The sequence below is a fragment of the Pomacea canaliculata genome, linkage group LG7 (genome assembly GCF_003073045.1).
Source record: "Pomacea canaliculata isolate SZHN2017 linkage group LG7, ASM307304v1, whole genome shotgun sequence".
Lineage (NCBI taxonomy): Eukaryota > Metazoa > Mollusca > Gastropoda > Architaenioglossa > Ampullariidae > Pomacea > Pomacea canaliculata.
The window spans coordinates 10,434,042-10,461,418 of record NC_037596.1 but is presented as its reverse complement, the minus strand read 5'-3'; the positions used below and the strand labels follow the sequence as shown (position 1 = coordinate 10,461,418).

Below are 27,377 nucleotides of genomic sequence, written 5' to 3'. Positions count from 1 at the left end.
GTATTTATTTTCTAATCGATATTTACGAACTTTGGTTAGTTTAGTATTATATACTAATTTAGACAAGAAAGTTTGAATTTCTTTTTTGCGTTTATTATTTATATTATTATATTTATTTTAAACAGCTCACGATCCCGATGAGCAAAGAATGAACTATGTCGCTGTCTATGGTGGAAGTACTGGTGCTGTCATTTTCACCTTATCAGTTCTTATATTTATCGTTATCAACAAGTGAGGAGACAATGGTACACATGTAATTTTATGTCTGTGTTGTTATGCCTACTTCTTGATAAACTCTTACAATAATTATTATAAAGCACTACAAAAAGTGCTTCGTAAGATTAAAGTCCAATCAAACTTTCAGAAAAATATGTTACAATGCTCTAAAGCTTTTCGGGTTGGTTGAAAGTGAACTCGATGAGTGTGACCTTTGCTCCTTTCGTGTAATCCACTAAGTCTAAATAGTCTGGCGTTCAAACTGGGTGAACTCGATAAAGTGTTGCAGTTTATATGCACTGTGTGTATAAGGCCCTCCAAGCTGCCAGGCTATCACAACGATTTTTTGTTTTGTCTTACGAACGTGCATTAATTAGAATAAAAATTGTCAGATTTTAAGGTGCGTCTGGTGACATGATGACATGTTGCCTTTTAAAATAAGTCGCAGTTTGAAGAAGTTTATATTGCTTCGGACCGACAGCGATCGTGTACTATTCAACACTAGAGTGTCAGTAAAGGCTGTTCGTTTTTTTTTAATTTTTTTGTGTTTGAATAAGAAATTCATACAATCTATGAAAAGCCAGCTATCTCAGGTTTGAAACCTGAATACCTCGCGCAAGCATGCGCGCAAACAAACACACATACACACACAGGCATAAACAGACACACAAACACATGCATGCATATACCAACACACACACACACACACAGCTGGTAGTAAACTGCTACATGTTTCCACTACTAATTCTCAGCGCTTTGCAGACGTTTGAAGACCCCTAGGAACAGACTGATTCATGTCAACAGCAAGGTTTCTCCGTTTAGTTCCTCGCTATTTAAGTAGCAAACAGGAAGATATTTCTTTCATTTTTGACATAGACATTCAAATTTTGAGGTATGGGTGCAGCAAGCTTGCAAAGAACAGTTTATTAAGGATAATGAGTAGCATGTACGATGAATCCTCTGTACAGCTCTCAGTCTCCATCATAAAAGTCAGGCATGTCCTGAATCACCGAAAGGTCACTAACAAGTAAACCTCTCAATTCAGAAGTTTCAGAAATTAGCTTTAATATGAATGTGGTCTTCAAGTGTTGCAGCCACATAGTTTCATGTTAGTATCTCCTTAAATTCGTCGATTATGCATAGTGGACCTTTGTTACCGTTTGTTACGACGAGGACTTCTCATCAGACGGAGGATCTGTGACACGTGACATGTCAGGAACGTGCCTAACATGGACAGCTGGAACTTTCATTCTTCTTTATGTTATATCATCTGTTGCAGGTGAATTACTTTTCCAAGTCTTCAAAGTAATTTTAAAAGTAGGTTAGTTTTTTTTTCACGCGTGGGAGATATTTCTGTGTACAAGTTGATTACGTGGAGTTTTTTTTATAGCTCTCTTCTTCATGTCGTGAATGTATATTTATTAAGCTTTTTCGTGATAATTGCTAGTCGCTGCAGAGCATATTAAGATGTACTATATACATCATAGATTACACAGAGAATGTGTGATTGTGCCTGTCAATGTGTGTGTGTGTGTGTGTGTTGTGCTCGTGTGCATTAATGTGTAGACACATATTTACAACATATAAGTCCGAAGACCAAGGGCTGTAGAGGTTTCACAAGCACACGTACATTCAAAATATTGTGTCTTCCCTCACACCTTCTTCTAACATTTGCATCTACGATATTAAGGCATCAAGAAGTTTGGTTACCTAGTCTTCAGTTGCTACGAGTTACATAATTTACCCGCATGTGGTTTATATGTAACCGTTGTTAATGTACAGGTGTAACCCTCACACCATGCGGAAGGGACGGAGTTAGTGACGTAACAGCTGGACAGAAAACTCAGTTTGTCTGCATGAATGGAGGACAGATAGAGTGGAGGTTAAATGTGGACAATGTAGCGACTCAAGTGCTGTTAGCATCCTGTGACGGAAATGCCTGCAATCCATCTGATGCTTTTGAGAAAACATTTACAGCAAGTGTTCAAGACTCTCATCCTACATTGACCATCAATGCTGTGAACAGTACACTGATATATAACAAGGTTCAGATTGTGAATGGCACTCTGCTGTGTACTCCAAAGACAAAGGAAAGCCCTGTTGTATGTGGACTTAACTATGTGTGTAAGTAGTCTGCCTTTTCTTGCTTTCCGAATAATGAGTGGCACAAGCATGTCGAACCTGGTTCTTGAAATATGGAATAAGAATTAACTGATTAAAGTTGCTTAATATATGCTCATAGGTCGACTGGTTTTCTCAGATCTGACTGATATGAATGTTTAATAAGATAAGATACTTAAGGTTGTTTTTTTTTTTTTTTTTTTTTTTTTTTGTACTTTCAAGTCAAGCGATTTGCTGAAGATAAGTGCACGCCTGTATATTAAAGAATGATTATGTTAGAAATAAATGAATGTAGAAAAGTTCACATTTATTATCTCTCAGACAAACACGATTTTTTTGTTCCCCTTTTATCATGTGAAGATAAATTTTCGTTAAAATTAAAATACATGCAATTGTTGTTCCTACTTTATCTCGAGGTTACAAATGAATTTTGAGATAGTCAATTGGGAAAGAAATAGCTATTGAAAATAAAAAAGAGATTAAAAAGATTGATCCTTGACTTTTAAAAAATTTCCTGAACAAATAAAATAATACATGCTTTCTATCATCATGACAACAGTACTTTTCAGTAGCTGTCTACCTTATTCTTTTAATCTTTTTATTTCTTATAATAGTTTTGGTCTAGTGTACCTTTCTTTCGAAACAGCTCCGCCAGAGAACGTGTCATGTCAGGAGGTAAACAAATCGTTGTCATGTGTTGTTGGCGCTGTCTATTCATCTCGCAACATTTACATGTGTCACCTGCTTCGATTTAAAAATGGAGTAAGTGTTATAACATTTAAGTATTTTATTTTTGATAGCATGGAAATGCTTGTTTAATTTTATGCTTAGTAGGATATTTTGACAACTTGCGTTAGATATTTGTTTAGATATTAGAACAGATTAATGATAACTTTGCTACGAAGATTTAACACTTTTGTTTATGACTCGATATGAACATGAATAGTGTTTAAAACAAATTACTGCAAATTTGTAAACACGCGAAAGCTCAAAAATTTTTATGAATTGATATCTGATGTGTGACGATGTAATGAATCTCCATTAATATAAATCTCTTCATTAATGTAAAGCAGCTTAGAAAGTCCACCATTCGATGTCTTTTCGTAAGAAAATAGTAAGCAGGTTAACTAATAATAAGCGTTTTACAAAGTATCCATTGCTGGCCTTTCATAAGGCAAATAAAATATCTGCTAAATCCAAAATCAAAATTCAAAAGAAAAAAAAAAGAAGAGCTGATGCTCATTATGTAAATTGATAATGCCTTTGGTAAATATATGCTGGGATATTTGTTCGTATTAATAGGAATATATTTATTTCAGACAGAAAAAGAAATATTGGAAAGTGTGACTATGGTGACATCACCAACTACTGACAAGATCACCAAGAGTGAAGTGAAAGTGTCAGGATCCTGTCAGTTCAACACACCACTACCATCAGAGGCAGGAGGCTACAGGTTCTATGTTTCTGTCTCACCAGGCGGTCGGCACTTCCTTTTGAAGTTGGAGAGCATTGACAAAGGGATCACTGGTGATAAAGATTTTTCTGGTCATAAACATTTCATATTCAGATCTAGATTTTTTTAAAAAAGATATCTTTTGCAGAAAGGATAACATGTACAAATTTTCATTTACAAGACCATTTATATTTTTTCAGGAGACTTTAACAAGATATCGTTTTTGATAAACAATCGTGAGAAAAATGAAACTGTTATGGAGGGAGACTATGTGAACCTCAGATGTGAAGCCGATGGCCTACCACCATCAGAGATGTCAATCAGTAATGGCGACAACAACACTGTTATAACGAGCAACTCGTCGGTCGTCAACTACACTTTCATCGCTCGCTGTGAAGACACAACCATGTACATGTGCTTCTTGGGGAATAAATCCTTCAGTCCATCATCAGCTACAACCTCTCTAAACGTCAGCTTGGATGTCAAATGTAATATATTTAAGTAGAGCAACATTTTGTCCACCCCATAACTGTTTTCTATAAATATTATCTATCAATAATCTTTTGAAGTTGCAAACAAAAACATTAAGGGGTCATGACCTTTGTGTTTTAGTGAAAAGTGAGTGTTACTGTGCCTTTACTTATCCTTTGTATTTTGTCGTATATGTGACAGGTAAGCCTAGGCATCATTCTTCCAATTACCTTGGTAACGTCAACATTGATAACATGACAGCGGAGGTGACCTTTGAACTCATCTCCTACCCTGCACCTTATAAGTATAACGTGTGGTTTGCTGGACCACTAAACAAAGTATATCATGTTCACCCTAACGGTTTGGTAATGAATGTTACCTGTACACCTGACCAAACACGCCGATACGTGTTCCAGTGTATCCTTAATATTTTCAACATCACTTTACAGTCGACTGGCTCATACAAAATACAGGTGATCAATGAGGTTGGCGATGAAAACTTCACCGTGGATGTGACCTCGAGTGAGTTTGTGATCTCTGATAAGCACATTGTGATAATTATATCTAGGGACTAGATTTTACATGTTTTGAGTATAATCATTATTAGATTAGCGTGTTATGATAAATATAGGCGCAGATGTAATGCAACTCAAATTCAAAATCTTAGTATGTAAATACTCATATGTCTGGGGGAATTAAGGGGATGGAAAGATTCTTTGATGGATGGTATACAAGAACAAGTCGGTCATTATTTTAGTTTACTTCAAAAAGTATACATGATATTAACTGTACATGTAAAAAAATTATGAATTTGGTAATATTTTAAAGAAATGTTAGAGCCTATATATTACATGAGTTTTAAAATAGAAAATTGAATAATTGTAAGCTTTAGTGAGCAGGTTCACTCATAGTATTTTACCTGTTGTATCATTATTATTTCTCCTTTTCATCCTCATCATCCTATTCACAAATCCACTTAAAGAGCATTTAGTTGATTATCCACTACTGGATACCCAGTTCCTTTGCTAATGCGCAGAAGAATGTTTGCTCAACTGATCACACTGAAATGTTTTTAAACAGTGCACATTCCTGATGAGCCACTCACCAAATCTGTCACTGGAGGAGTTATCGGTGCCTTTCTGTTGATCATCTTAACAGTCCTCGTTCTCTTTGTCGTCAACAGACGGAGAAAATCGGGAAAAGGTCAGGTCTCGTATCCACGTATTTATAGCAGCTTAATAACAAGAACATCTTTATCAGACAAAAGTCTATTTGAAAACTATTTCTCTAAATGAAAACCAAAATCAGCATTAACTAAGGAAATAAACGTACTTTATTATTCACATAACATCGTATCTTAGATGTACACTTGAATCAAAGACTAGCTAGGATGGTGGGGAAAACAGCTAAAATGCACAGAGGGCTTACTCCACCAACTTATATTACGAATAGTTTTTGGTATAAACGCCGAAAGAGACATAGAAAGTGTGAAGATATAAATAAAACATACTGTTTGACTTATTGTACAACAGTAAGAATGTTATAATCCCGTTTTTATCTTTTAATACTGAGTTTTCAACAGAGAGAAATAAACATTTTATATTGAATTGGTAAAGATACAAAGTAAATATACAATGTAGACCACCTATTTTTACCCAACAATTCATTTCACTTGGGCACAAACTGAAAGTGAGATACAATGCAGATGTTAAAAAGTTGTCAATTTACTAAAGGAAACGAAAGTACGGAACATTATTAAACTATCTTACAATTACTTGTACGCTTTTAACCCTTAACAACACTTTTGGCCAGGATATTATGTACATGTACTCGTAGTTTTTAACAGGACACGTGTCTCTATTCTAGAATGGAGCCCTTGGTTATTATCATAATATAATTATAATCAGTTTGCTCGAAAACAAACTAAAACGCCTGTGATTAAAAAACCAGTACTGATTATCATACATCGATTAGAAAAATATATATTTTGTTCTTAAATCTGCTTCATTGTATCCTTTGACTCCAGAAATGTCAGTCTACATCTTCTCCCCGAAGCAGCATAAAACATTTCACCTAGTTGTAACGGATAAATGCATGAAGATGTGATGGGCAAAATTCTGTACTTGTACTGTTTTTTAAAGTACAAAATATACGTTTCTTTACTCATTTTTTTCTTGTATAGATTGCAAGTTGGAGAATACAAGTGACACCATTTACCAGAATCCCTGGGACACAGGTACAGTGTAAAATGGACTTTAAAAAAATAACTACAACAAAAAGATTTAAATGGAATCACGTTAATTCTTGCTGAAATAGAATATAGTTATATAGTATGCGGTCATCGAAGTGACCTGCGTTTGTCAAGCTATTCACAATCAGTCTGCTGTAGTTTAAATGTGACCGTCTATAGCAGTTCATCAAAGCAGCACAGGAAATGAACTTAGAAACTGAAGTTAATTTCACTTAATGTGTTTCGGTATGAAGCAGAAAAGGGCTAAACAGAACATACCGAATATAATTTATGACAATTAAATTTATTAATTGCAGTGCCCCTCACAGTTCGAGGCCTAGGGCCCGGATGGAGGACAGCCCCCTGCTCTCCTGATGGCGCAGTGGATACAGGCAGATGGAGGAACCAAGATGGTTTACTTTACGTGTCGCCTAGTTTTAACGACAGGGAACAGTACATCTCCCAGCCACACGAACCTACTAAGTATAGCACAGTGAAAGTGATACAACCCCAAGTTCATCCTTCTTGATGGATTAAAGTACCAGTACTAATGAGTTTCGTGTCCACTCAACCACATCATCTTGAGTAATGATTCAAGATATTCCTCCTGACAAGTATTGCTGCATGAAATGCCGGTGCGACCGAGAGCAAAAGAGTAGCTAAAGATGGCTAATGCACACAGATAAATACAGACACACGGACTAGGAATACAAAGGAATCACGCAGAACTTGGTGATACACAAGCTGACTTTAATTTTGCACAATCACAAATAAAAGTTTAGCTTTTTCTTTAGGTAAATATAATATTTCTGGATGATACGACATCTGATAAGTTTGTAAAATTCTGATATGTGAGCGCGTTAATCGCACATGGTATATTAAAACATTAAAGTAGCACATACTAATATCTATTTATAATTTGTATGTACATTAAATTGAATGCAAAATGCTTATCTAGTTATTGCACTATTAAAGCACTAGGTAAATAAAAAAATTGATGCAATAACCATCTTATACAGACATAACAAAATGTCCTTATTAACACACACACACACACACACACACACGCTCTCAATCCACGACTGCCACGTGAACACATCCTATGGGAGAAGCATCCATAAAGAGTCATTAAAAATCCGTGAACTGTTAAAATATACAAATCTTTTCTTTACACACTCCCAACAAGTGGCGGTTCTAAAATAAATCTTCTACATAAACTTTCTACGAAGAGCTGTAATTGTATCATGTGGCTGATAATGATGAAGGCCGGTAGTGTATAGGAGTTTACAGACTCGTTGCTGACACATCTTGCAAACTATTTCTTGGTCTTCATTCTCGGGTCTCATTTGTGGGTCTTTGTTCATTAGTAACACATCGTCAAGCTACTGCAACCACTTTGTTTTTCAATAAACGTCTTAATATCGTTTGATCGCGACTGATTTTTCGTAACATATATTTTTATTAGACAGTTTACTTTCTTTGCGGGTCAAAAATGTCCAATGTCTTTTCTTCTGTTACTTTGTGCTTGGTAAGGTTGATTTAAATTCTGTCGAAAGAGCCCGGCACTATTATGGCAAGGACATAATGCAGATTCTGATTAGAACGTGTTAACAGCAACAAAAAATAAGTGTTAGCTACTTGATTATGTAAAATCGCAGTTAACCTATGTACAGGACACTCTCAATGTGCAGAGCTACATTGACTAATGGACCTGCATCTCTAAAAAGACTACTCAATAAGATGTCTTAACTTGCAAGTGTATGACTAACTTGTGTTCCCAAGTGACTGTTGTGTGCTATCGTGGAACATCATTAAATTGTTGTCTACACCAGTAAATAAAAAGCGAGTTGTCACAACAACACTTTCTTGTGTCACACAAAGCAAGTTGCTTATTAAAAAAGTCATAGGGCAATCACGATGGTAGTCTTGCTGTTCAGTTGGTATACAGAAAAGGAAAGGACCCTACAGGCAACCTCACTGAACAGTTAAGTTATTATGAACCTTGTGAAATTAAAAAAACAAACAAACAAAAGCAAACAGGGGCATGACTGTTAAAGGTCTAGTAGGGTGACAAAATTGTTCATAATATAACTGCGTTCAGCTTAGATGCTATTTCTCATAAATCTGAGCGAATGCCGTCCACATTCCGTTTTTAAGACACGCCTACAATCATCATTATGCCCAGAGTGAGAGAAATGAAATTACACTGTATATGTTAATCATCTGTATGAAAACAGCAATGGACCCGACGTTACCGTCTCAAAGGGCACCAAAACACATCTACAGTGATTCTACTAATGTTCTCTGTTCTAATTATATCTGTGTATTTTTTTAGTATGCGCTTTGAGCCCGCCTTTAATGGCTGGGAAAAAGCGCTATACACGTTCAACATATTATTATTCTTATTATTAGGCGCTTATGTACAGACATGAAGCTGGGTCTGGCCTTTAGCGCATGGAATTATTTTTATATTATCGACAGCAGAAGAGGATAAGGGGATAGTCACCCGGATTAGTGGAAATGCTATTCTGTAATGACCTTCATCTAATAAACTTTTGCACCCGAATAGACCTTTAAGAACCTGCCCACAACAAGCAAAGCCAAAACTAAATATAAAATATGCGGATGGTTGGTTGGAGCTTTACGCGAACAACTAAGGCTGTATCGCGGTGACAAAAGGTCATGATGCGGATAAGAAGCTAATTGTTGCAAATACATGAAATACAGCAAACTTTTGTAACACTTCATGAGATTTGTTTTTAGGACAGAACGAGATTCTCTCTAAATATGTAAAACTACAGAAAAGAAGAGGGGGCAATGGAACAGAAGGATTTAATACCAAATCTCTGCAAACTAGTCAAATAATGGCAATGGTTCAAAACTAGCTGAAGGAAGCATTTTAATAATGCACTAATTGCGATCGGAATATTTCCTTTGTAACTTCCTCTTATAGAAATTGTAAAAGTGTAGCGACAAGCTGCACCAACAGATTCGATTCTGTTCCAGCGAAACTAAATCACATTGTGGACAACTTATTTCCTTGTTAAACCTGATTAAATAAGAGTCTGGTATAGTTTACAATGCGAAGAAAATCTGTTTATGTTGAGGCCTACAGAACAAAGTCAAAAAGTTATCTTAGACGAGATGTCGATTTAAAAAAATATGAAGTAGAGTTACAAGCTGGATTAAACAACATGACTGACTGAACATCACTTGTACTAGAATAAGCAAAGAGATATAACAAAAGCTGCCTTTTGCGAAATAACAAATTTTCAGTTCTTGCAATTTATGTCGATTAAGGTTTTGCCTTAAAAAAAACCTTTGAAGCATGCCATTAACCATGACTTATTTTCCGTTCCGGTTTGGCTTGCCGCTTTGTTGTCTTTCCTCAGTATTTATCATTGGCACGTCCTGTTCGGCCTCATTATGTGTCGTAAATATTTCAGGATTCCTGTGGAAAAACAGTCAGAATTTCATGAACCAGAAAGGGAGGAATGTATGAGTAGGTCGTACTGTAGAGCGAAAGGTATACATTCATATAGAAAGGACACATCATTCTGTGATAGGACCAACAGAAGATGTTATTCATGACACACAGAAGGCAAACGTCTACACAAGTTTGTGAGCGGTGATAATTTGATGACAATATAAAAATATCAAATACGTCTAAATAAATACGAAACTAGTGAGTCAAAAGATAATATGCTTTGATGATAATGAAATATTGCTTGCCGTCTTATATTTCAAAATTCTTCTTTAGATACAGAGCTGGCTAAATTCGGGTCTAAGTTTATTTGCAGAAAAAATGGGAGAGTTTTGAAGTCCGTATAGGGAAGACAAAAACAAAACAAAACATAACATAACAAAACAAAAAACAATAATAAAAACACATCCGTTCATGAGGTTGGGATACATAAATTATGATATATTGTTTGCCAGCAATGCCAATAGCACACTCTGCAGAGATAATAAAACCCCTAGACTTATCTTAACGATATGTCAATCCAACACGTTAACACACACACATATCAAAGAAAGTAACAGATCCATAAGAAACACACAAAGTTCACATGGAAAACACTCAATTTACCCAGTACGCTATAGAAACTTGGACAGAAACATTTACCAGTTTTAATCTATTTGAAACATTGCCTTTTCACTGGAAAAGTACATATTTAAAGAAGTCTGTGCAAATAAAAAAGTCTTTGCCCACTGAGTCCGTTTTCTTCTTGAATCTAGAGGCACTGTCTTTTGTTGCTTTAAACAGGAGGTATAAAAAAAGGAGGGGTGGGGTGAAAGGATCTTACAGGGAAGAGACCTTGTCTCCCACATTTATGCCTCCATCTAAACAGTTTCTAAAGCTTGGAGCCATCAGCAGGTTATTTATATACACCCTCTCCATGCAGTGAGTTTAATGACATTCAGCTGACTTGTTAAGACCTGACTCGCCCCTGAAAATCGAAGTCAAGCGGCCAACAGAACAAAGGACAAGTACACGCTTGACATACCATGTATGATCACAAATCACGTTGACACCAAAAGATAAGATATGCAGCTGACATATACCTATGTCTATCTTCATGAACAGGGAAGCGAAGTAATGACACTCGACAAAGTCACAGCTCGTGACTCGCTGTATGACTCCTACTTAACGTGCCGTTGCCGCAATTAGTCATGTTTTTGAAAATCGCGTGACGGGGTGGGAAGTGAAGGGGTTAATGGTATTTTACACAGAGCCAGCAACTATAAGACACAGCAGCCGACTCTGTAAACGTCTACCACGTGCAGAAGAATAAAGGTCCCCAAGACGACATCGTGCGCCATATGCGACTCGAAGAGTAAGAAGGAATAAACTGAGCTAAGACGACATCGAAGCTCAGAACAATCGGTCCTCGCTGCCTTGGTGCCACGTACTTTAAACGCTGCGCCCCCGAAATGTCCATTTCAAGCAACAACCATCTTGAGTTGTGAGTACAAACTATTACAGACTATACACTGTTACTGTGGAGGTATCACGCCCTTGCCTCAACTGAACAACCGTCTATATAAAGCCACTTAAGTAATTACTCCCTCTGCTGTAGGTGTCGAGTGAAAAGTGTGGGCATTGCTTTTTTCACCTCAGAAAGAGAGGAAGGCAGAGATGGTAGGAAAAAAGAGACCATCAGATACTAAAAGTATTTACCACGGAGGTAGCAAATAAAAATAATCCTTGAAGTGATAGGTGTATTTTATTTCAAAGACTGGGGTGAGAAAAGTGGGCACCCAAATGTCTCTCGTATGATTCGAATCATAAGCAGTCCGCAGCGACCTACCGACATATACATTTAATAAGGCAGGGCTCTTTCTCCCTTTGCCTGGTACTATCTCAGTCATACATCAATTGTATTTATGTGTTCTAAGAATTTCACTTCTTTCTTCATCTTGAACTGTTCTTCCTTCACAGGTCTTTATCAGTGTATTGCTCCCAGAACATCCATGATAAAGGACAAGCAGTTTTAAACTATCACTATTGTTATAAAACTGAGAACTAAACAGAAAGAAACAGAGAGAAAAAATACTCATACCTCTTTCTGCGGGAATCTGAAAAAGAAATAAAAGAAAAAATGTAAAACTATTTCTCATTTTGCTACTAAATATATAACAAAAATATGATAATGACAATTTTTCTTGTTCAATGAAATAAATCATAATTGTTGTATATACAGTAAAGTTTACAAACAGCAAGTGACACACAGTGTATATTTGAGAGCCACATTGCCAGCATATATTTTACTTAAAGATTAGCTGGGCAAATAATAGGCAAACCAGAATGTGTCCTCTTAAGTGACTTCTATCAGCCTTCCTCTCATCAAACATTATTACTTTGAGTGTAAATATTTTGTTTATAAAAATATCATCATAATTATCACTGGCTTTAAGAACCATTAGAGCTAAATCAGTCCATCAGGTCTGTAGAAAAACAGTGCTGCAGTTTAATATAGCTGTGTAAATCATTGCAGCAAACTTTGTAAATTTGGTTGGGTATAAGGAATGTCATTGTGCATTTTGAAGTATTAATGAGTAATTTATGCCATTTACATTTGGGGGAAAAACTTAACAATCCAAAGCTGTTGTCATTTTTCCAGATGTAGTATTAAATTTCATCGAATTTAAGTTATAGGTTTTAGCATGCTCCTTCTAAAAATTCTGCACATATATCATTAATAATCACAATTAATGAATATGGTAAGGTGCATGAGAATGTTTATATGTCTATAGCAAAGACATGGCCAATCATCTCTACAGTTTGATACAGCTTATCAAATATTTGAGAATGTTAATCAAGATATTTTGAAGATATAGTTCATGTAAGAATGAATGAATCAGTGACTGTGTCACAGGCGTTTGCATGGATACTATGGCTTAGGACAAAAACACTCTTTATTAGAAAAAGACTTGTGAATTTGAGTTATATGAATACAATTTGCGTGCCTACAAATGGGGAACAAAAATCTGAACTACATCCAAAGGAAGACCATAACCAAAAGACTGCAAATCTAAACTATTAATGGATGGTGTACATCAGTGACATTATTAAAATACAATATTAGACAAGATAAAATCATTGAAATTCTGTTGAAAAATTAAATATAATTTCAGCATGTTCCAGCTATGTACCAAAAAATAAAAATAAATAAAAGCAACTAAGAAGTTAAAAAAAAAAAAAAGAAAAAAAAAAAACCCCTGTACTTACTGCGACGTTTCTTCATGAAAATGAAAACAGCTATTACTACAGCTGCTACAATTGTGACTGTAAGTACACATGCAACTATAGTCACAGTGTTATCCTGTTTGCCCGCCGAAGACGAAAAAGAAGACTGCTGATGAGTAATGTTTGACTCATGACTGGCTGGAAAAAAAAAAGAAAAAGAAAAAATGAAAGATAAGTTATATGCTAATTACATGTTCCAGTCTATTATCTTTTTCATTCTCCTGTCACATGTGGCTCTGAGTATTTTAGCATGCATGTCCCATATCCGCCCACCTACCCACATGCCAGAGTTGATTATAATTTATGCGAATAGTTGCTATTGTACACACTATCTCATATGTGTGACCACAGAACAGAGTCTACAAGAAGACCATCTGCTATAAGGCTTACAACAACTGAAAAGTGAAAATGCACTAAAATGCACATACATCGAAGTCAGAATTTAAATATAACTAGATCTGAGTTAACAATTTAGTTTGCATATTAAAAAATAAGAACAGTTAAAAAATTTGGAACATTGTATTTGCTTTTTCTACAGATAATTCTATAAGTAATTGGCAAAATTACTTACCAAATTTCATATTCATGCATCCTTCACTAACAAATACTTCCAGATAATTCCTTGGTAAAATGCAAAGCTTGCACTCAAGTTTCCCCCCTGCATCAAGTGTTCTGTTGGCAATGTAGGAAAATTTGTATGTGAAGATCTCTCCAATTGAATCATTACACCAACACTTTCCTGGAACATGTTTACTTAAAGGGCTGCACTTTGCACCAGGATCATAGTTGTCTGACAGACATGCAGCAACCGTTGGCTGAAATTTAATCGTTCGATCAAATGTTACTGCCTGATATAAAGAATAGCAGGCAGCTTCTTCAATTGCAGTTCTGTTGATCTTGCAGGTTATAATATTTTCTCCGTCATGAAAATAATCTGGACATTCAAACTTTATTCCAAATGGAAAAACTGCAATAGTAAACACAATTATAGTAATTTTTTGTGCATTGTTGATGAAACAAAGGACAAAACTAAACTGCATCTTATAGCTTAGGCTCATAACCAGAGATGTTAAAGATACAAAACCAGAAAATGTGTAAGTAACAGCAAATCATGATATTAAAAAAGATAATATGTTGTGCCCTTTAGGAAGCATAACAGAAATAACCAGAGTGAAAATGACACCATGAGAGACAGAGAGAGAGAGAGTGGGGGAGACAGAGAAATGAACTAAACGAGAAAAAAAATGAATGTTTGTGTTTGTGTGTGTGTGCATCTGTATATGTATGTATGCCTGCAAATGCTGTATTTTGTCATATGAACATTGCTTGTGTTAAAAACCTCACAGCACATACACACACAAATGTGCGCTAAAGCTGAGTAAAACAAAATGTGCCTAGTGGCCAGTTTACATACTCATAAAAATACTGTCAAATTTGCAACAGATAAATCAGAGAGGTGTTTAAAGAACTAAGCATATGATTATTGTTAATTTTACAGCATGTTGAATTAAAAAAAATTAATGTAAAACTGTAAAACTTGAGAACAGTCACTTGGTTGATTAAGCAACCTTTTTATGTCAAGCAGTAAAATAATGCAAAATCTCAGGGCAGCTATGTAATCCAATTCACCCCATTTCACTTCATATTCCTTCCTTTTGGTTTGCCGGTGCCAAGTACAGTGCACATAGCAACAGTGCCAGAGGGAAAAACCGAGTTTCCATTGTTAGCAGTTAAACAATTACTCATGCATTGATTGAAGACAGGTATGCGACTGCTGGGAGCTAGCTCAGGAAATCAGAATCTGGGCTGGAAGCACAGGAAGACTGGGGGGTGTAAAAGTAAAAGTGAAAGTTAGAGTGAAAGTGTGTGTGTGTGAAGCTGTAATAATATCTAGTTCTATCCAACTTTAGATTATTATTTACTGATATTTGATGTAGCTGCTTCACATTTTCAAAGCTGACATTTGTATCTGCAAAATAATGTTCTGCCTGTATTTTAAGAAATTTGCATACTATGACTGTTGAAGTCTTAACACTAAACATTCATTCAACATTATTGAAATACAGAGGAAAACTGTCCACAGAAAAAAGTAGAAGCAGGAAATCTGCAACTATCTGATGTCGTGTTCTAGGAAATCTAGTCATCAAACAAACTTGTCTGTACATGAATCAATACTGGCTGAAGCTTTGAAATTTTTATTTCGCGTACTAACCCAGCCTGCAAAACTAGTGGGGTAGTAGAAGGCCCCACTATGAATCCAAGCTCTGCAGGCTGGGAAATAAGACTGAATAAAAAAAATAAAGCTTGGTGTAACTGTTTCTATTTTGAAACCATTCGCCAGCAAGTTACCACGTTCTCACAGTCTAAGGAGCTAAATTCATATCAGAATGCTGTCTAAGCTAGTGAGGTATACTGAGTGCAATGGACAGTACAACCTTTCGTTTCCCCTCTTACACAGGCAGAGTCCAAGGTTTTATAGGCAAGCTGCCAAACTGAGGTGATTGGGGACTGGTATACAGTGTATATCAACTAGTCTTTCTGGTAACAAGCTTCCTGATATTGTGAATACATAATGCTCTAGCTGGGTCTTTAAAGTGCAGTTATGGTTTAAAGAAGTACTTTGGAATGATATTGTAATATATTATTTCTTTCTCAAAATTTGTAAGTCAACATGTTGATCAATATAAATATATCATGTCTTGATAATTAGGTTTACAAAGTGAAGGAATGAAAAGGTGGCAGTCAATGTCCATTAAAAAAGTTTGCAAACTATGCATAGAACCAAGCAGTGCTCTTTCGATTTTAATATAATTTGTGCTTACTGTTACCACGAACATAAACAACTAATCTCCATCTCTTTCTCATTGTATGTCAATACATCAACTGTAACTGGTTTACCAAATAAATTTTAATTTATGCTACTTTCGTTTTATACTTTTAATTTAAATCAATAGACAATTTATCAGACAACAATCACCACATGCTAACTTAACGACAACCAGATTCCTTTTCGCTTCTTTCTTTAAACTTACTTGTTTAATACCCAACAAAACCCCATGCTATTGTTCAAAAATAATGCAAAATGCACAGAAAAAAGCAAGAGATATATATATATGTGTTGCTTTTAGTAAAATTACAATTATTTTCTGTTTCTATCGTAATATTTTATATATATATATAACACCAACCTGATGATAAAGAACTGAAAAAGGTAATGATAAAGGCGAGAAGAGCGTTCATTTCGGATTTTGTTGTTGTTTTTGTACTAACATCTGAAATATTCAAATTCCAACGCTGGGATTTTCCCAAAATGTAGAAAGTTCCGATATGTACAGCGCAGTTAATATGCATAGAGTATTAAAATAGTTTTCTCACTGTATACAACTTTAAATTTACTACATTTTTACTTCATTAATATAAACAGATTATTTTACAAGTTTAGAACTATAATCACTTAATCAGAAAATGTCTTGACAATAATTCTTCAAAAACAATTATTTTACAATTACAAAAAACACGTCCCTTGCATTTAATGAAACTGTTCATGCTTCACTTTAAGCTGCATTGTGGCTTAAATCTGGCCAATAATACCATATAAATCAACTAATAAGATTTACAACTGTAAATTTTATAATATTTTATTAATTTTTGTATTTATTTTATTTTATTTTAATTTAATTTTATTAATATTTTATAAATTTCACATAATGATCACTCCCACAAATGGGAAGAACACTCTCTCACATAGCAACGAAAAATGGAGATTGTAAACAAACCCACATCGGCTGATACACTGCAGAAAGTTAAAAGACTTTTCAACAGGCAAGGAATAGAATACCCGGAAAAAAGCAAAGATCAACAAAGACGAATAATTTAGGAAAAATCCTTAAATTTGCTAGATATTTAATTTTTTTGTATGTGTGTGTGTGTGTATAAAATAAAGGCAGAGATCAATTTTCACCCACGTACGTGTGTTTGTGTGTGTGTGTATTTTAAGTCGCATAGTGCATGCATACTAGGGATGAAAAGCATAACATTTTTACCAAAACTAGGAAAAACATTCTAGAGAAATTGTCTTTTATGGATAACAAACAATACTTCAACTTAATCTAACCGAAATCTTTAATTGTTTTCTGAATACCATTTTTAGTTCTCTTGCAAGAAAACCACCAATTTACTTTCATGTTGCTGGCTGACAAAGAATGTTTCAGAAACGTTTGCGGAAGTTTAAGATTCCTTAAAGGAAGGAAGTATGATGACGAACAGGGAATGAGTCGAGTTCTTTACTCAAGCGCACATGCAGTCACGATGGCAAACAGATTAAAAAATTTTCTTAAGTGTGAAACCATGTAGTAGATAAAAAAAAGAAGACTTTATTTACTTTTTGTCTTTTTTGTCTTTATTAAAGTTTGGAAACTATTGTTGTTAGCATTATTATTAACATTTTCAACCACTATTAAACAGAAAGTCGGCATGTATAACCACAACTGAACTAAAATATGCTTTTGTAATCACCATGTAGGTTCTGTCACGATGGAGAACACCCATTAGTGAATTTTGCAACTTTTTTTGCGTAAAAATAATTACAGGCAAGTTATGTCTACAGTTAAAATGACCATAGTGATGTGTGCTATATTAGGTAGAGTGAGCTGTAGTCATATTGCAAGGTTTCGTACATCAATGACTTATACTATAATAAATTATGTGCCATGTAACAACTTAAATAAAATCAAACATTCGCATGAGCTCTGTGACAGTTCCCTCATCCCCCCAAAAATACAAAGGCTCACACTGTAAAGTAACTACAAAGATATAAATAAACTAAATTATTTAATGACCATATATATATATATACACATGTTAACACACATGCAAAAGCAAGTTCACTTTAAGGACACAAGGACAGGTAGCATGGTGGCGAATGTTGACGTCACGCGACGGTCGTGGGATTGTGCTGCACTTGACTGCGCTGTCAAGTTTATTGGCAGCCACTTATTGATCAGCATCGGTCTCAAGAACTTTTGGGATTGTAAAATGGGCTTAGAACTGAGATGCGCGTTTATAAGTTAGAGACAAGAACAGAAGAAGGAAAAGAGGAAAGAATGAAGGACACAAAGAAATGTAAAAAAAGGTATATTGCAAAGTCATAGTAGTATGATTAGTGAGGTAGTGAAAATGTATCAAGGAATAAATGAGCAAGACATATATATATATATATTTTTTATCTCGCATGACATTCTATATTATGTTGTGTGCGTCCTTGTCTGTCTTTCTGTGTGTATCTACTTTTTCTGTAAATCGCTGAGCTTGCCCATAACCACTCGTTCTCACAGAAGAAATAACCGACACATAACTACAAGTCTTGATTACACACGTTGAACAATAAACATCTACATCTAAATGAATGGAAATGGCTCAGCTTAAAAAAAACTGAATAAGAAAAACAAGACAATGCGTGTGTTGAGCAAAGGAAAAGAAACTACGGCTACAGAAGGTCCAAAACCTTTTGTTTAGTGTCTCTTATGTTTTTCGTCTCCATGGAAATAATCGATTAAAAAAATGTCAGTGGTGTATAACTCGATAAAAGGTAATTCAGGTCTTTCTTAAACAATTGTATTTTCCTACAGTCAACCCCTACAATCGATTTTGTAGATGCCAGTCGAAATGTCGATATCGAGTATAAAGAAAAAAAGAACGCGCGCACGCATGCCCGCACGCACTCTCTCTCTCTCTCTCTCTCTCTCTCTCTCTCACACACACACACCGAACCAATAAGCGACAGCAATTAAGTAAGATACAAGGACAAAGAGTGCAAACACAAACAATATTCAAATAGATGTGTGATTGTGTGTGAGCTCGAATGCACAGATGAATTGCGTTCCACTTGTGCGAGCATAGTGCAGACAAAAATATAAAAAAGACAAACAGGAACATGCACAGTTTACATTAAAAGCGATGTTACTAAATCTATAACTTTATGTACGAAGCAAGCCCTCTTTGCAGATCCAAAATACGCGAGAGGCTGGAGAACAGCAAGGTGTCTCTAAGGGACATGACCACTTAAGGTAGCTGTCTTTCGAACTGAAGAGTTGTCTCCCGTATTTATCCGATATCAGCTTGAATTGATGCCTTCTCATTGCCATCACGACTCTTAACGCTGATAGACACAGAAGCCCTTGCAAACATTTTGAATAGTGAGCCAGACACATGAAAATCTAACGCAACTTAACGTAACTGAGTTTCGCTAGCTTTTTTTGCTTATTATCGTAAATCATTCTTCTTTTCAATTGCATAAATTATGATATCGATCTATGACACTAATTTTCGATTTCACACAAGAAGGACATACAGTCTGTGTGAGAGTAGCATATGCCAGTCGAGTGCATGGATTAAACTGTGTACACTAAGGGATGTGAACACTTTCAGATTATGTGTTGACGAGCGGACCACTGCGGCCATCAATCTTGTGAACACTACACCAAAAGTGCTGAAGGAGGGAGACGAACTTCCAAGTTGCAATTGCTGCACTTTCTTCATAGTCATAAGACTATAACCTTACACTTTTTTTTTTTTAACCTTTTCATGAGCTGTAAGTTCCGACATTTTTTCCTCAAGGAACAGTTTATATGCTGTGAGGCGGGACTTCTCACTTTCGGTTAGTTTTCGAGGAAAGTAGACTACAATCTGAAGTTCACAAACGTACCGCTACATACGTCAATGACGGTTACCAACATGGAAGATAATGGTTTCACTTACTGTATCGAACAGGAGGGCATACGCTTAGCATAGTTTTTGATGATATAGTTTGAGGTATCTGTCACTATTGTTTTTACCTTTTGACTTGAAATCACAGATGTGATTGCAACTTCCTAGAGGACATCGAGTAAGCTGTCAGTTAATCAGTGTCCGTTTGTCATGTGGATATTGCGGATTTATCTTCTAAGTGTTGATCTGCTTATTGTAAAAGGTAGTATTCACACAAACTTTTGAAAGTACTCATTGAAATTTATTAATGAAGTGTTCAAGACAAATTTAGTCAAGTATTTGTTTTCGTAAATAGAAAACTTCTTTTACGTCTTTTGAAAAGTATTTGCGCTGTTAACGTTCTGACGAAAAACAAATCAAGCCTAAAAGAGATGATTTATTTATTTAATTTCGAAACAGTTATAAGATATGAAAATAAAAGCATATATAGGCTTTTTCTCAGGTTAATGATAACTTTTTATTGCTTTTCATTAGATTGTCACACTGACAGTGTATGTGGTGAATGATTGAAATACATTTTGGGATATTGGAAAGGAGTTGCACGCACCACACTCCATATACATTTATATTTCTCATTAAAGTGAATAATGATTACCTGTTTCTCCAGCTGTGAATATAGAAATCTATGTAAAATAATTGTCCTTTCACCTCAAATCCACGCAGAATGCAGTGCTTTTACCTTGGTATGCTTAATATTGAAATACTCCATACATTTTTTTCTTTCTTTCTTTCAGGTCTGAGTCTTACTCCATGTGGTAAGGACAACATCACAGACGTGTTGGATGGTCACGTGACAACGTTCACATGCAGTGGTGGAGTCCACCAGGAAGGGCTGGAGTGGAGGATTGTAATGGCAGATGTAACAGGAACCACACTGCTAGGAGTCTGCCAAGCGGGTACGAAGTCCAACACGACTACATTAAGGAATGTGTACCTGTTAACTTTATGTGATGAAGAGAGGACCACCGTGTCAGTCAGTCTTGTGAACAACACAATGAGAGATAAGCTGGTCCAGACAGTCAACGGAAGTCTGCAGTGTGGCAAACAAAACATCATTAGCTGCGGTCTCAACTTTATCTGTAAGGCATCATATTTTTTCTTTGACATTTTTTTTTTTTAATGACATTAACAGTTGAGATTTTCTTTCTGCGTGCGTGAAAGTGTTTGTGGCTCTTGTTTCTAGGTCTAGAAAAGCTCGCCGTTATAGAAAACCCAAAACGAAAGTAAAATTTTCGCGTAAAGAGAAAAAAGTATATTACGTTTATAATTATATTGTTTCTTAAACCATTTCATTTCATACAACACCAACAACATGGATAACTTCTAATGGTGCTTTTCCTCGCTAGGATAGATAATAGTAAATGATAGTTTTTTCAGGCAGAATAAGTTAACGGCAGTCATTTTTTGAAAAATAAATTCTTAGGGGTTAGCAATTGCTTTTGAAGATATATATATATATATCTAAAATACTTCTCATGCTTTACCAATCGTTTGCCCTTCAAAATTACGATATATAATGTCAAAATACAAAATATTTTTCTTGTGATTCATGCTGAGTAGTTGCTGTTGCTCTAGAATAATACTGTTTGCAGTACAAGCGTCTCGAATGCAAGGGTGGAAATGACACATGCTGTGTAATTGTGATTTCGATTTCCTCAAAGATGACACTTTATATATATAATTTGTTGTGAAACAGATCCTGCAGAGAATGTGTCATGCCGAGGGGAAAAAACTTCAATATCTGTCAGTGTGTTATGTCATATTGGACGCATCTACTCATCAAGAAGAATCTACAGGTGTGAGTTGTTTCTTTCAGCAAAGGTAAGCAATAATAATAATAAAAAAAACCAAATAGATATCCCATGAAAGGCAGTTTTATTGAAAGGATTCTGTTTTAAGACCAGCCAACTAAGCAAACAGGTAAGTCAGTCAAACCTAACCAAGAAAGCGAACTAACAACAACATACCTTTATTTGTTTATCTCTATGTTAAATTGTAACCTTTGGTTGCCTTATAATGTCATTCATATTTTGTCTAGGCCTTTAATTTTCTCTAAGTGTTTTTTTTTTCCTTTTACCTTTTAATCAAAGAACGGAAGTCTTCAGACTGCGGACATGACGACGTTTACGACGAGCGATAAGATAGCAGAAGATGACGTGAAGGTGTCTGGCTTCTGTCAGTTTAACATCTCGCTCCCAGCAGAAGATCACAACTCTTTCTACTTTGTGTCTGTCTCGCCTGGTAGAGGGAGTCACGTGGTAATGTTTCCTACAAGCAAACAGGAAAATACCGATGGTGAGCTTGGAAATTTACTAATCTAGTCTACTATGAGTACATCGAATGTTAGTAGTTTAACTCGCTAAAACATTTCATCTACTCTCAAATTACAACGATGTCTACAACTGCATAGCACAACCATTTCTATTCAGTAGATTTTGTTTCTCTCATATTAAGTCATTCCTAACATCTTTGAACGTAATTAAAATAAATATAATCCACGGCATTCATGGAATAGAAATGAATATTGCAAGCAAAATTGTTGGGAATGAATATTGTCGATGTGATCAGATGTATTTTAAAAAATACACACACAAACACACACATATATTACTTCACTGTGTTCTGCTTTATTTCTAAGTCGTTGCCCATTGTTTTCTAAAGATCAGACCAGAGAAACAACTGCTTTCAATTCAAAAAAGATCATCATAGTGACGAGTTCCACGGTGTTTGTTTGTGCTGCTGGTGTTCTCATCTCAGTCGTGGCTATTCATCTCCATCACTTTATCAAAAAGAAAAAAAGAAGAGGTAAGGTTGTAACGGGTATAATTGTGAAACTTCTTTAATTACTTATTGCACAAGCTCATCGACTAAGCTTTTTGGCAGATTAATTATAACTGCTACTGCTAGTATTTATGTTCTGTTGTTTCTTCAAAGAACACAACTTTCATTTTTCATGGGACAAGACTGAACTGGAGTTGCAAAGCTTAAAAATCTTTACTGTTTGAACATTGATCGGTTTATCAGTCAGTAATTATACATAATATTTCCTTTTGCATAACATTGGTATTATAGCACTTCAAAGATCACAGCACCAGTCATCCGGGGAGACAGCGACGATACAACCACATGGTGCTCTAGGAGCTAAAGGAGGTAAGAATATAAGAAACATGGAAGAAAAATATGAATTTCTAAAAAGGTGTCGTTATATTTAAGGAATGTACCAATGACAGGAGCCTAAATTTAGTTCGTGTTTATAATTAACATGTAGAATAATGTAAACTCTTTAACACGACAGAAAGTGTCCGTACAAACAAATACGTAGACATAAAAATATGAAAAGTTATTCTTTTAAAATGTTTTACTGCTTTTTCGTTTTACTTGTTTTGTGTACTCTTCAAAGATACTCAAGGGATACTAACCCAGGTATGCACACTAATAAATGACATTAATTAAAATATTACTTGTTAGAAATATTGTTTACTGTTATTTTGACTGGCTGTAACTCCATTGAATACTTCATTTAGTACAAATGCAAGATCCCCTAGTCGTTTGCAGAAAAAGTTATGGGAGCCTTAGTTTTACTTTTTAATGAAGGGGTTACCATGATGACGACAGTCGTGCGAGTCAAAGTTTCTTGGATGCAGTCGCACGACAACACATACACTCGTACATTACCAATCATGGGTTTCATGTACACTGAAGTTGGTCTTCCACGGATGGACAGTCCTTAAAGATAATTATAGAGAAACGTTATGATAAAGACACGACACTATTTTGGGATAAATAAAATATTTTTGCGTTTGCATTGATTGTTATGAGGATCAATGCACATGCTTGCTGGAACAGTCGGCCGGAATTGTTGAAAGTTAAGAAAAAATGGACACAGTCTCGTTCGAAGCAATCTCTAATAGCATTTGTGAGCTAATGACAAAGACTGAATTCGTGAGAGACGGAAGATCAACAGCTGTTAACGGTAAGAAGTGACACCTGTATTTGAATACATCAGCCGCGCAGAAAGTGGAGTAAAGTTTAAATCTTCTTATAAATTAGTAAGCAGCTTACTTTCAAAAGTTAAGGAAATTAAATGATGTATTTTGCAAAGTGCCTACTACACACTCATCAGAGTGAGAAAATCAGGTAGAGCTACATCTAGAAGTTACGTTGATCAGCGTGTGAATATGTGTACATTATATTATCATTAGATTAGGCTGAACACATTATTACATTTTCTTTCATTTTCTCTTTTTTCTTAATAGTAATGTGTACATTTTTTGTTACTTTGGAATTCAAGGTAAAGAAGTGAATACACTATCCTGACGTTTGTGTTGTTTACATCTTTTTGTGTATGGTGAAGTTTGTAGGCGTGTGTCTCAAAAACTAAGAGGTTCTTCAGCCAGCTTTGGATAAATAATATCTTACACTGACTTTTACCTAGTCATTAGTAACAATTTTTGCACTCCACTGGGTTTTTAAATATTGAGTAATTTTAAAGTGAAAGTGAGTCAGAATTACTACTCTAGTAGTTCGAATATGCAAACTACTTTGAATTTTGGCTCTTCTTCGGAGGAAACATCTTTTGCAGAAACGATCGTTAAAGACAACGAAACCTCCACAGTTTTGTTTTTTTTTTTTTGTATGTGATGACGTCACTTCCGGAACTTCTTACTCTCGGGTTGTTTGGAGGTATGATCGTTAATCTTCGGAAACTAGGAAACGCGTAAATATTCAACAGCAATTTGCACTTCACTAGTCTCATGTGGCAGGAAAGTGCAACATCTTCAGCATCTTGTGACAACATTCTATGAATCCTGCAAGCATATGTATTTAAGGGTTAGTATCCCTTTAACAGTACATTCCACAGTTTGTACAAAAGTTCTTGCAAATGCCTTTATTTATGTTTATTTTTCGTTTCTAGAAAACCAGCAGAACCCGAGGGAAGAAATATTTTATGAAATTCCTTGGGACACAGGTGTGTAGAATTATTTTGCTTTAATTAAACGTCACCATGAAAATCTTTTGACAACTGTAAAAAAATTTACTCAAAGTATGTTTGTGGCCCTTAATCGTAAAAATTGGTTTTATAATTTGTTAAACTTGCGCTTTCAACTTTTTGATCTTTTCAATTTTTTAGTACTCTGATAGTCAAGCTTTAGTACAAGAAGTCCGCAATGATTCATTTCTTTATCATTATCTCTTTTTAAGCAACTATCGGGGTTTTTATGAATAGTAGTACAGGTTTATTGTTGCTATGATCTGTATTTCAAATATATCTTTATTGATGTACATCAATTGATTTAAGTCAGCAAATTATTCAATAACTATGTCATATTTTTCTCGATGAGTAATCTGTATAAGCAGCCTCCTCTTTATTTCTATTTTAATCTTGCTCTTCTTATTGATTCTCATAGCTTGTCATAATTTATTTCCTTGTTGTTTATTTAACACAGAAGAAACTATAGACTATAGTTTTGAAATAGTTTTGTACTGTGCAAAAATACTTGTTAAGGGATACATGTACTGAGCATTCGGGGTAATTAAAAAGAAAAAAATCGAACGAAAAATAAATGCAATATAGCTAACAACAGTGATCAAAGATTATTTGCCAGTTAAAATAAACTTCACGTGACTTTTAAGCTCTGTTCATGTTTGTTATTTACAGATACGAGAAAGCCAGCCTGGGGTGTAGTGCAAAGTCCAGACATAGTCTTGAAACATAAGTCTGTGGTGTCGTGTCAAGGAGAGGTCAGTCCGAGTATGTATCTGAGAGTGCGTAAGGGTACGTTGGTGTGCATGTGTGTGTGTGCCCGCGCATGTTTTGTAGAGGAGAAGGAAGTAACAGGGTGGAGCTACATTTAATTGTATCCGTCTGTGTTTGTACGTGCAGTTTTGCATTTTATGTAATCGTGTTTTGGTACCTAGTATATAATATTGTTAAATGTCTCTACCACATGTTCAAAGCCCATGTAAATCTACCTCATCCTATATTATCCTGAATCTACCACAGTACATTAATAATATCACCAAACGTTAACAATGACGTTTTACTAGTACCTACTACAGAACAACTTCGATTAAGTAACTCAAAACGAATTTTTTATGATCATAGGATATGTCTACTAAGGAAGGATCGCATGATGACCAGACTGACAACACCTCAGACACTTTTCCCGCTTTGAAGAGCTTAAAAGTCTGTTCACAAAGATGTGTCACCATGGGAACAGCAATCCACTCTACAATGAATTCCGAGACTTCCGAAGCACGTGAACTTGAATGAAACATGGAAGATGGCGAGATGACGGGGTCGCTCTTCTTCCGGTTCAGTGCAGATGAGCATCTGCACGTGCGAGAAATAGCCAAGTACAGGCTAGCTACAGTTGAACCACTTCCTCTGCTCCAGTAATAGAACAGGACAGTGAGATGTGCGAGAATGAGCTTCAACATCTGTGCACACATGGATCCATGTTTAGTGACTTAAGCTGAGTTTGACTACCCCGCCTTCGTGGGTCATTTTGTTTTCACTTTAAAGCTGTAATCACACTCACATAGCGTTTACTGGCGAATGAAGTCTTAGCGATCCTTCTTGTAGATTCTGGGAACGAAAGCATCACTCATCTTCATCGATATACTCTAACCAGTGTTATCATGAAATCTCTGATTTAATTAATCAGAGTGCAAAGCATTTATGGGAGGATAAAATCGTAATCTCATTTATTAATTCTTACTTTATATATATAAGCATGGCTGTCTGAAATAACTGCTTGGGATTAAAAAAATAAATGATGGAGATTTTAAAATTTTCAAGATGGCAATAACACTTGGGGAGGGAATATTACTGATTATAATAAAACTGTTACGAGAATAGGTGTCTATTCTTTCAGTTTGTGGTACCTTCACAATACTTCTTTTTACTAGTAATAAGTTACTGAGCTTCAGTAGCTTTGCATTAAAACATGCCCTGTGGTGCAGTCGGAAGACAAAGAGTCTGCTGTTGAATTATTGTAGAGTTGGAATAACGCACATATAGTCCAAGCTGATAAAAGTAAATCAGGGTGAAGTGGAGTGTGAATTATATTAACAGCCAGTAAGCGACTTTCTTTGAGACTGTTGTCTCCGATGCAGTAATATGAATGTTCGAATGTGTCAAGCCAAGGCAGTTCAAAAATTTAGTAAACATTTTCACAAACTTCAGATTTTAATTTCGTACATTGAGTAAACCCATGAAGAGACTGTGACTTTTGTCTAAAAATACTTTCTTTGAATGACTCCCTTTGTGTTTTTCTCATTTACATCGTTTTAAATTAACCTTTAAGAAGCACGTTTTGTTTTATGAAAATGTCTCACGGTTTCTTCTTCTTCTAAACATGGTGATG

At 35.4% G+C, this 27,377-nt stretch overlaps 3 protein-coding genes across 4 annotated transcripts; 2 read left to right on the top strand and 1 right to left on the bottom strand.

Annotated features, from left to right (window-relative positions):
- Positions 1-950: 950 nt before the first annotated feature.
- LOC112568717 lies at positions 951-9,281 on the top strand. The gene is made up of 9 exons (XM_025246169.1): positions 951-1,495; positions 1,999-2,340; positions 2,984-3,099; positions 3,657-3,864; positions 3,991-4,278; positions 4,463-4,783; positions 5,342-5,464; positions 6,444-6,497; positions 6,809-9,281. The coding sequence occupies exons 1-9, from the start codon at positions 1,426-1,428 to the stop codon at positions 7,018-7,020; spliced, it is 1,734 nt and encodes a 577-aa protein (XP_025101954.1). The 5' UTR covers positions 951-1,425; the 3' UTR covers positions 7,021-9,281.
- Positions 7,221-16,759, bottom strand: LOC112568720. Its single transcript, XM_025246172.1, has 5 exons — positions 16,431-16,759; positions 13,814-14,209; positions 13,225-13,380; positions 12,056-12,071; positions 7,221-9,942 (listed from the first exon to the last, which is right to left on the bottom strand). Exons 1-5 carry the CDS (start codon positions 16,591-16,593, stop codon positions 9,837-9,839), a joined length of 837 nt encoding a protein of 278 aa, XP_025101957.1. The 5' UTR covers positions 16,594-16,759; the 3' UTR covers positions 7,221-9,836.
- On the top strand, positions 9,953-26,973 carry LOC112568718. 2 transcript variants are annotated; one of them, XM_025246171.1, is made up of 9 exons: positions 9,953-11,458; positions 20,742-21,086; positions 21,704-21,828; positions 22,098-22,302; positions 22,669-22,812; positions 23,080-23,157; positions 24,923-24,976; positions 25,667-25,749; positions 26,114-26,973. In XM_025246171.1, the coding sequence occupies exons 2-9, from the start codon at positions 20,858-20,860 to the stop codon at positions 26,279-26,281; spliced, it is 1,086 nt and encodes a 361-aa protein (XP_025101956.1). In that variant the 5' UTR covers positions 9,953-11,458; positions 20,742-20,857; the 3' UTR covers positions 26,282-26,973. The 2 variants fall into 2 exon arrangements, with proteins under 2 accessions (XP_025101956.1, XP_025101955.1); XM_025246170.1 differs by lacking the exon at positions 9,953-11,458 and adding an exon at positions 19,959-20,209.
- The last annotated feature ends 404 nt before the right edge of the window (positions 26,974-27,377 follow it).